Here is an 11,222-nt window from a genome sequence, read left to right on the forward strand (position 1 = left end):
AATGAACAGCGTGGCATCTTCTTTTCAGTTCAATCTTCTTAAGTCAGTCTTTTCTATAAAGCACAGTTTTGCACTTTGATCTGCGAGTGCAAGCCTCTTTTGTGGTCATTTTATATTACCTGGATGTAATGTGTATTATTTCCTTTTTATGCTATCAACTCGTGACATTTGTGACTATTTTTCATAAAATCAGTTTAGCTCAAATGCAGGCTTAATACATTTAAATAATATCAAATATTTTCTATTTTGACAACTCTAACCTCCAAATTATCAGGGTGTAAATGAATATTGACGTACTGAGAAATTATACTCTATTTTGAATAATAACATCGATACTTTAGCAGTAATGTAACGAGACATGATTTTTTGTTTGAAAGTTTTCCGATAAACCAAATTTTATATCTATACCAACATGTAATATGGGTACAACCAAAAACATGGTTGTACCATGTGGTAATAACACCAAATCAAACTTTGACACTAAATACTCTTAATGTTTATACTTCAACATAACAGCATGAAAAAAAAATGTTTTCATTTGACTCTGCCCATGATGCGTCACGCTACTATGTTTTTATTTGATAGATCTTGTTTTGACGTCTGTCTGTCCAGCGACAACATACAGCTTGACAGGATCAAATATATGAACAGTTTCTGATCTTCAGAGCATATCTCCAGTTCGATGTTTTTCTAATTTTAGTTTCACTTACTAGTGGCTACTTGTGGAAAATAGCTTCTCCAAGAGTTGTATTTTCTATAAATAACTCACCTGATTTTTCTCTTGTACATATTCAGGGTGATACACAAACTGAAAGAAAAATCTGAACTGTTGATATCAGGCTTTTTGTTGTAACCCGAGCTACTTAATATGCTGCAACGATGCCTCGTGTAAGTAGTACACATAAACCAAACTGAAATGAATATATTTTAAATAAATTTTTAAACAAAAGCCGTATAGATCTGTGGCGGTTCTTCAAACTTTAGCTCAAGGCTACAGGTAACAAAACAAACTGAGCTAAAGAGAACCCCTAAGGTTAAAGTAGTTCTCAAGGCTGCATTTAAACTCCAGCACTGCATTTTTTTTAGGTTATATTAATTAATGATAATAAGCTGTAAAATTCCACACACAACACCAACACAGGGAATGAAAAATTAATGGCACATGGATGACATGTCAACACCACAAACATTTTGTTGTCTGCAGTTAATGAGGTCGTGCTTTTTGCGACATACTGTAATTGTCAGGTTTTTACCATTTGACTAATGTGGTCAGTGGCATGTTTGTTTGTTTGCTTGACCAATTATCAAAGATCAATTTGAAACGCCACTGAGCTGTACCGTTTGATCCCCCCCAGCATTCATCAGTTGGTTAGTATATTTTTGCAGGTACAGATGTTTATGTTTGTGAATCATGTTCACTGTAGCTCACTTGGAAAGCATCCACTAAGATATAAATACTCCTTAAATTAAGATTCTGTTTAACAGTTACACCTCATGTTGCAAATGAAATGGTGTCATTCTTAATGGGAAGACCCGTGTTTTGACAGCTTGTCTCGTTTTCTTACGTTTTCCAATTAACAGCCGTCCTCTCGAATGCCTTCCCCGCATCAGCAGCATCTGCAGTCCCATCAGCACCACCCTTCGCGTCCAAGAGGACCACTTCCCTTCCAGGAGCACGGACGCCCCATTCCCCAGCAGGCTCTTCAGCCGCTGCTCCCCTCTCACCTGGCTCATCGCTCCCCACCGCTACGACCCCAGCTGGAACAACCCCCACCTCGAATGATGAGTTCCCCGCCGCCTAGTTTCCCTCAGCATCACCAGCAACAGCCCGCTCAACCCAAAAACATCCACATTAACCCCCACTTCAGAGGACCTGCACAGTCCTCTGTACAAAGTAGGTTATCCCATCAGTACCAGCGTGTCTCAATAATGACTTTTTATTTTGATGTGAGTTGTCTTAGTTTCTTATATTTAATTACTTGAGTTGTTTTTTTTTTTTATTGGTGACAAAAAACAAACAAGGAGGTACAATATTATTAATTATTCCAGCAATTCTGCGCTCCATGTATTCAGGTTCTTAGGAGTATAAAAAATAAAGCCATAGTAAGCCATGTTTGCATTTTGTCACAAGCTGTCTGGGGAAAAACCATAAACAAAATACATTTTAGTCAGATGAGACAGAAATTAAACTATTGGGCCACTTGCAGAACATTTTGTGTGGCAGAAAACGAAACTTACATGTAACCCCTAATGCAGTATCTCCATCCTGAAACCATGCTAATAGCAGAATAAAGTGGGGACACCTGTCTTCATGAGGAGCAGGGAAGCTGATCAGAGTCAGTGGGAAGGTGGCTGAAGCAAAATGTGGAACAATCCTGGAAGAAAGCCTGTTAGAGTTTCCAAAAGACTTGAGACTGGAGTGTAATCAACTCCTAGCAGGACAAAGACCCTGAGCATTGAGCGAGAGCTACTGTTGAGCGGTTCGGATGAAAGTATACTGAGTCTCAAGTCCATCGCTACACCATGGGGTTTTGTTCTGGAATGGTGGTTTCTAACTGGGTGTTAAATTAATCTATTTCTTTTAATTTTTGCAAATATAAGAAATGTATCAGAGATCACAAACTGGGCTTCAAAGTTTTTAGTGTGTGATAAATCAGTCAAGATTTAGGATGTTAATTTTCAGATGTTGAATGTTTTTAAATTAAAAATCAAAAATATAAAAAAAAAATAATCTTGAAAACTGAGTCTTAAAAATACAGAAGATTGAAATGAAATATTGGAAAAACCCTTAAAAGACTGTATGACATATGAATGATGTTACTGTCGTGTCATTCATTTTTGCATATGTAGTATTTATTTACACACAATTAAGTGGAAAATCTCTGAATGAGTTATTAATATACTGTCTCTGGACCCTTTTTTTGTTATTAGAAACGTGTTGCGTCAAAATTGAATTATTTGATGCCAAATGTTATGAAACTGCAAATGCCTTCTTTACTTTTTTTGTAAATTGTTCTAATATTATTGCCATGAGCTCCCTGCTCCATACCTATCAACGTTATATATATATATATATATATATATATATATATATATATATATATATATATATATATATATATATGGAAATGTAGCATTGTAGCATTTATGCCTAAGAGTCCTTAGCATAGAGATATCTCCTCCTCTCTGCAATCATCCCGTCTCTCTGCCTACTGCCTCTCATTTTCCTTGTTTTCCGCCCCTCCCCCACCCTTTGCTCCCCATTTCTGCCCCTCTCTTCTCATTGCAGTGCCCTTGATGCCTCCTGCTCAGAGCCAGTCCAGACCTGCTGTGGGTCCTCAGAGGTTTCCTGTGAGTAGCAGCTGCTCCTCCACCTTCCATTTGCTTCACTTTCTTTCACTCGCCACACGGTCGATGTCCCTTTATGTTAGAGGAAATATCATTACTTCAATTAGACCGTCTGCACTGACCAAATACTGTTAAAGCAAATCCGTAAACAGCGATATGAGCCTGGGTGTGCGACTGGAAACGCATGATAGGAGCTCCAGGCTGAAAACTTTTGGAGGCAGGGCTCTGCTGTGACGGGAATTACTTAACAGCTCTTCATGGATGGTGTGGAGCTCAGACAAGCCAGCTTGGCACATAATGGTATTGTGAATATGGGATATACTCCTGGTAAAAAATTCACTCTCTGCAAGTTTGTGTCCTAAAGACGCAGAAACGTTCTCTCAATGATATCTGAGCTAGTGAAACATGGTGGTGGACTGAGGCTTCCCCCCACCCTCCATCTTATATTCTTACATTTGGCATACAACTGTATCTGAGATTAGTGATTTTTCTGGAAGAAAGGGTCTCCCATTTGAGTCACAAAGAAGCCCTCCCAAAAGGCGACAGAAATATCTTTCAAGTCATAATTGCATTGAAGAAGCCTGCTTGCCATAAAGTGAGCCGAAGTGCCCTAAGTCGCGCCATCCTTTTAGATAATGATGCCCAGGCATCAGGTGGTGCTGCTGCTGACTGACATATTTCTGGAAATTGCATTTTATATGGATTTATGCAAATTAGCAATCAGAAAATGACTACATCCAATTGCCTTCATGTGGATGTACAAATGAGCCTCTGGTTTCTCTGGAGACTCTCTTAATGAAAAGCTGTATTTTTATTTACCTCTTTCTCAACCTTCTGTGTCAGAATGATGCTGCTCCTGTTCCCATATGTCTAACATCATGTTGGATGTTGACAGCAGACTTACTAAAAAAAAAATCAGTTTGGGCTTATCAGAAAGCAGAAGATGTATTGGGAAGAGGATTCAGACAAGTTGGGAGATAAACAGCACGATGTTGGATTCCCCAGCTGTCAATCACATTTAGGCTACCGTTGCCAAGGACATGATTTGAAATGCAGGTGACACACCAGCAGGCAACTCTCCATTTATCAGTGGACATGTGATTACTCGTGATTATCATACATTATCATCCCATCAAATTTAATTGTTTAAAGGCTGGACTAATGGGGGGTCATAGCCTCCAGTATTAATGCATTAAATCTTTGGAGGTGGAGACAGGTTTTGAAATATTAATCTTAACACCAATTAAAGCCCTTGTTAGGAATATTTGTTTCTACACATCTTTAAGCCTCGAAACTCCAACTTGTGATGATTTTTTAAAATTATTCAATAAAATGATTAATTTATTTTAAAAATCAACATATGGAGGGGAAAAAAAATAAATGCTTGAAAGAACATTTTGTAAGAAAAAAAAATGGATGCTGTTTATTTGATAGTTATTTGCTTAGTTTTGAAAACTTCTACATTTTGGGAATCCTTATTCTACATTGTAATCTGCTGGATAGGGAAGCTTGGCTTACTTCCATCTATGAACGGACGTCTCTTGGTGATGCCTACTGATGCTGATGGCTTTAAGGAGTTGCTAATGAGGTGTGTGAAAAAGAATTAATGTCACAACAGCGTCTGTGCTCAGCCAGAAAACAAAGCTAGCCAGTTCGTCTTCTTGCTGCCCTGCTGTTTATTAGTTACGGTTTGAAATACAGTCAGCATCTACAAACGTTAACGGGACTTCTGTGCAACACTGCTTCTAATAATAATGTTAGAACTGTAGAATGATAGGTTGAGACTGTTTGTGGGATTTTAAAGGGACAGTTGAAACTTTTTTCTATTGCGAGGTAATGTGGAGTTTTGGAATCAGTATCCTACACACAGTAGGTAGTCATTGGGATCAAACTGGAATCAGTTGTACTTTTAATTTCTCCCATCTTAATCAGTCCTGCTCTCAAAGATGCCATCATATCCCCTGTAATTGCCATTTATAGGTGGCATGTGACATGAGTCACATGTCTCATTCTCTCCTTCTCCCAATTTTAAGATGCGCCTATGTCCGAAAGCCTTTGGAGTTTTGGAGTTTATCACCAAAGGTGCAAAAAGCTGCTCAGCACTTATAATGATAGTTTGATTGCGTTATTGCCAGGAAAGGCTTTTTCTTTACTTGCTGAAAAAATTCTATCACATTTTCCACATACCAAAATGCATATGAATCCAGATATATATTTTCTTAATTGACACTCTTTTGTTGTTTTCATATCAACAAACCTTTTGGTTGAATGAAAATTATTTTAAATCTAAATCTGCTGGGACTGGGACTCTTTTAGTTATTAACTGCAGTGTGACATTTATGAAACCTTTATTCTGTGTGTGTGAGCACAAAAAAAGTGCCAATTTCAAAGCCATTTTGACATCACCCAAGCTTGAGATGAGCACAGACCTTCAGTATATGGATAGGATTAGTTCACAGTTCTTACAGATTTACTGTAAATATGCAGTTTCTCTGTTTGGGAAAACAAAAAAAATGAAGGATCCATCCATCCTGTCCATCTGTTGTCTTGTTTTCCCCAATTTTTATTTCATCTGAATTGTCAGTTCATTGCAGGACTTGTACCAATTTAAAGTGATTTTCTACATTCTGCTGCAAATATTTGATTAAATGACTCCAATGAATTGCCTCATTTCTTTTTTTAACAGACGGTTGGCCCAAAAATGGATTGGAATTAAAATAAATGGAAATCAAGTGCAAGACAAAGCTTTCAGATGATAAGATACAATTAAATTACACATGACATTTGAGCATTTTTGCATTAACTTTTTATAGCCATAATTCATTGAAATTCTTGGCGAAAACAAGAAACAAACCAATAATCAAAAGTTAAAGTCAGTGGCTATGAAAAATTTATTTTACAGGTACAAAATTGAGTTAGAAAGGGGAAAAATAGCAATGCATACGTATTGCCATAGAATTCAAATACTTCAACAATCAATCAACTTTATTGTTCACTCTAAGAAATCAATATAAATTCTCTTTAAAAAAAACCCATCTTGTTAAAAATCAGATGTTCATTATGAGTTGGGTGCTTTAACATTTGGCCTCCTCTAATATATTTGCTTATATTACACCTTTTTAGCTTGGAGCTTCACCAGCTTCCTTCAAATATTGAGCTTTCCAGACACTGTTTTATCAAGGATTAGAAGTGAGAGGATGAGCTGTGGTATTTGAGAGGTATTATATGGACACCGGAGTCCTCATTGTGCAAACCTGTCTGTCTGACCTTTTAGAATAGTATGATTGTGCCCCCATTGTGATCCCCTGTCTTCGTAAGCCCCTTTGATTAACTTTATGTTAAGCAAGTTTTGGGGACTCTGGCCTTGCTTTTTAACACCTCTTCTCTCTAAATACCTCCATAGAGCAGTGGAATAAAGATGGATTAGGCCTTGATAGCATCTTAAGTAATTTACAATAGGCTCAGAGGAGGCAAGCAGCCCATTTGTGGAAGTGTCACGTGTTGAATAGGAGGTTAATTTTTCAACAGAGATGGATGTTTAAAGAATAAAGGAGACAGTTATGAGGGGGGATTCAAATTCCAAGGAGGGATTAAATAGTTATCTGGTTTTCTTGGTTAAATTGATTGGGTTTAGAGTAGAAAGCTGTCGACCAGACGAAGTGGTTGAAACAAAGATGAGGCCACCTATCCCCCCCCCTGAAACACCTTTTCCTTATTAGACACTGGCTCTTCATTTATATCAATAAAGCCCCAAGAAATATTAATGCAGGTTTGCTCAGGAATTCATGCTGAAGGGTTCCTTTGGTATTGGCATGCATATTGATGTTTACATCTGTTTAAAGACCCCAGCACTTCAATTACTCTCACACTCTCCCTGCCCCGTCTAATTCTCCACAAATTCCCTTTATTAGTTAGAGTTGTTTTTCGATTATTGATTTTCCAGATTGGTGAAATGATTCATGAGTTTCATGGGGTTTTCTTCCTAGGGTCTGGGAGATTTCCAGCAGCACATGCCGGGTAATTTTGGTCCACCCCAGCGACCGCCTCATCACATGGAGCCCTTAAGGAACCAGCCACCTCAGGGCCCTCAGGACAGGGAGCCTCTCTTTATAGGAGGTGAGTCTCAACGTCTAGCCTTGATGAGTGTTGGGAAGCTTTCAGAGCATATTGAGCTCTCTTCATCACCTCTAGCTCTATACCTAGAGGGTATGCTGCCAGCTCTCTGGTGCTGCTGTATTAGCAGATCTCATGTTAAATGCATGTATGTATATACATGTGAATGAACCTTGGAAATGGCTTTAAACATACATATTTATGATTTTTTTCATACCCGTCGTTAATGTAAAATTGATAACCTATGCTCTTGTTTCCCCTCTTCACCCTGATAGAGTTGTCTGATGTTTTTCATGCTGCAAAGAAATGTGAAATTTCTTCTTTTTGGGATGAAACAAACTAAACTGAGCTGTCGTTGCTTTGTCTTCCCTGTGTGTCCACAGAGTGTGGAGATTCATCGCGGTTTCCAGGTCAGCACATGTTTGATCACCCGGGGCCCGGCTCTTTGATGAACAGCGGCAGCAACCTCCACCACCACCAGCAGCAGCTGCCCGGACAGGGCCACATGGGCTTCGGCCCTCCTGGAGCGCCCTTCAACCAGCCAGGCCAGGGCCCGTTAGGACTGTTCCAGAGAGAACCCCCGAGACCCAACCTCCCTCCCCACCAAGGCCACCAGGGGATGGCGAACCTGAATCAACAAGGTGGTCCCCCAAACCAGCCCCGGCCTTTCATGAGCCCTCGGCAGCCATTCGGCCAGCAGGGCAACATGTTCCCCCCTCCACCAGTTCAGTTTGGGATTCAGGCACAACGAAGAGTAAGTGGTATACTTTCCTTTCTCTTATTTTTCCTCTGATTCTGCTTGAAATTTCTATTAAGTGTTCCGAGTAGTTTTTACGTTCCCATAAACTTGAAGTTATTATCAAAACAGTCTCACTTAGCAAGAGCCAGTGCATTTTGTCAAGAGAAATAGACTAGAGCTCCCCCTAGTGAGGGAATCCTTGTCGTATCATATTTGAAATCCAACAACAAATAAGATAAGCAACAATTAAAGTTAAGTTTACATCAAGCACCACTAAGTAGCATATAAAATAGATACTTGCAGAATGAAATGACAAGTGGGATAATAAGTAGGCTATGAAATACAAAGGTAAGATTTTAGCCTCGTCTTCCAGAGAAGTTTGTCTGTTTTTGATGGTGGATACAAATAAATAGGTCAGTAATCTTTGAAGGGTTTTGCTGAAAAGACCTTCATATTTATCCTCAAATTTGAGTTTTAAGTCAAGTTTATTTGTCTAGCACATTTCAGTAACAATACAGTTCAAAGTGTTTTACACAACATGACAGAGTAGCCAGTTATGAAACAAGCATTAAATGTCACATTTTGCCAATTGCCATAATCAAAATCATCATCAAGCAAAGATAAATGAAGTGTATTGATCAACGTTCCAGTTTTTAATTAAAGGAAACAAGTTTCCATATGACTCTACAAAGGCGTCTTTGCTTACTGACAAGGATTCTGATTGTGACTCTGTAGGATTTTATTGGTGTCATTTCTGAAGATGAATTTCTCAAAAACAGAAGAAAAGTGAAATGACTGTAGAAAAAAGTCTCCACTTTGCCCTCCAGTTTTTATCCATGAAAGCTGTTAAGATTACAGATTACAGATACCTTTGTAATCTGATTTACAGCTGCTAAACAGATACAGTCTATTCTAAGGCTTTATAGTTTTATTGGACATTGAGAATATTTCTGAAAATGATAAACTCCTTTTTTATTCAGTCAGCTTTAGCTTTTACTTTTATTTAGTGATTTGAGTCTCTCACTCTAAATCAGAAGTCCAAACTAAACAGTGTAATAAATATGTGCAGCAAAACTACAGAGCTAAGTCTTGTAGAGTTCCCCCATCTCTACAGGACTAGAGTTGCAAGAAAAGCTAAACGTATTCTTGTTGACCAAAGATTTATTACCAGGTATTTTTAAAACCATGTTAATAAAGTGCAATACAAACAGGCAAAAATGTTCCTTTGTCCCTTTTAGGGATAACCTTATTCATAATTTTAACTGATTGGCCAAAACAGAGAGTGTGATAGTCTATGTTTGTATTCTAGTTCTATCATGCATGTTGTTGTTTTTGTATTTATGTCAATCATATTTGGACTTTTCTGGCTCCAAAACAAATGGTCCCTTTGGTGATGATAGCATTTATTTTGATCTGCTCTGTTTGTAATCAGCTGGTCAATAGTTGAAAAATCGATCAAAACTAAGTACTCCAATCATTTAGCAGTGTGACCTTTAAAATGAATATGGATAATCTTGTAATTCTTTTTTCTCTGCTATGCACACACACGAATAAGTTAGACTTCAGCATAAAACCTGCATAGAGAATTAAGAGCCTTAAAGTTTGTATCTGAGTTGGTGGACCAAAAATCCTAAATTTCAAGTTTGCCAGCTTTGCAAACAGAATTTTTCATCCATTAGGTTATTTCACTTAGATAGAAGAGGAGCTGTTATAGGGAATCTGAAGACTTCAGAGAGAGGTACAAGTAGGTGCCGTGGGCATCAAACGGCAAAAAAAAAATATTTTGCTCCCTGATGGTGTTTTCTGGGAGGCAGAGCATGTACAGAAAAATGTAAAGGCCCCATAACAGAGCCTTGGGGTATTCCATGCGAAACAGATATTAGTTGAACACAATTTCACAAGTTTGCAGTAAACATTTTATAGAAAAATAATTCAAGATGATTTAAATATATTTGTTTTAATGTGAATTCTGATACCGTTGCAGGGCTTGATCCACACCCCTCCTGTCTCCCAGCTGCCACATCACGATCCTTTATCTCCCCATCCCATACATCAGCAGCAGCACCACCACCACCATAGGCAAGAGATGCCCCATCAGCAGCACCAACAGATAAATCTCAATGAGCCTCGCTCCATGACACATCATGGTCAAAATCCTTTCCATCAGCAGCAGGGGCATGTTGGCCCCAGGCACATGAATCCCCGTTCTCAGAACCCCCCACAGAGGAACATGTCAAACAGGCAGAGAATGGTAAGAGATCACCAGAGAAGGTCATTATTGGTCAGAGTGTTCTGTTTTGCCATAGTGTCGCAAAATTAGCCTTTAGTATTTTTTTTCATTCTATTTATTTTTTCAGTTAGAACCCCTCGTTTAATTTGAGACTAAAATTATGCAAGTAGATAAAAAGCAATTAAAGACCTGAATTAAATCTCTTTGTGTCTCCAGAACACGCCCATCTCCAAGCCAATGCAGCACCGCAACAGCAACCTACGGGAGCTCCCTGTAGCACCTGCTAACACAAACATGAACAGTTCCTCCCCCGCTGCCAACATCAACCCTGTTGCCAGGACAACGCCGGGAATGCGTCCGGGGCAGAACGCTCAGCCGGCGTATGGCGGTGGCAGAGGAAGAGGCCAAGCTGCGAAGCCTGAGCCACAGGCTGGGGAAGCAGGCAGGGTGGTGACTCAACAACAGGAAACTCCAAACACACCGTCCAGCTCAATACCACAGGTCAGTGATCTAGGATCAGACCCAATTGCCAGAAAAATAAAAAACATTGCTGTCCAGATAATTGAGAAATGCTTTTCCCCTGTTAAGCTTCTCTAAAATGGGACACTGTATATTAATTCAGGAAATGCTGTGCCTTGCTACAGTAGAGCCGTTCAGTCCCTTAAATTTTAGATTTATTTAAAAATATGGCTCAATCTGGCCAGTACTGTTAGTGATCCTAGTGAATACTAGCGGTTCACCGTAATCCATTCCACATTGTCTAAATGTTACATATTTTGAACTAGAAAAAAG

The 11,222-nt window shown here is 38.9% G+C and overlaps 2 protein-coding genes across 2 annotated transcripts in view; one reads left to right on the plus strand and one right to left on the minus strand.

The window, feature by feature from the left end:
- LOC148153410 (uncharacterized) overlaps positions 1 to 11,222 on the minus strand; it is a 440,640-nt gene that overhangs the window by 69,227 nt on the left and 360,191 nt on the right. The gene's annotated exons all lie outside the window — the stretch shown is intronic.
- The window catches only part of rbm33a (RNA binding motif protein 33a), a 36,420-nt gene that overhangs the window by 12,083 nt on the left and 13,115 nt on the right, over positions 1 to 11,222 (plus strand). The window contains exons 9-14 of the mRNA XM_015006315.2: positions 1,582 to 1,894; positions 3,290 to 3,351; positions 7,335 to 7,464; positions 7,845 to 8,215; positions 10,185 to 10,451; positions 10,647 to 10,931. Coding sequence (XP_014861801.2) covers positions 1,582 to 1,894; positions 3,290 to 3,351; positions 7,335 to 7,464; positions 7,845 to 8,215; positions 10,185 to 10,451; positions 10,647 to 10,931 — 1,428 coding nt within the window. The remainder of the gene's footprint in view (positions 1 to 1,581; positions 1,895 to 3,289; positions 3,352 to 7,334; positions 7,465 to 7,844; positions 8,216 to 10,184; positions 10,452 to 10,646; positions 10,932 to 11,222) is intronic.

This window comes from Poecilia mexicana, unplaced genomic scaffold (assembly GCF_051168715.1).
Source record: "Poecilia mexicana isolate PSO_F unplaced genomic scaffold, ASM5116871v1 scaffold_20, whole genome shotgun sequence".
Taxonomy (NCBI): domain Eukaryota; kingdom Metazoa; phylum Chordata; class Actinopteri; order Cyprinodontiformes; family Poeciliidae; genus Poecilia; species Poecilia mexicana.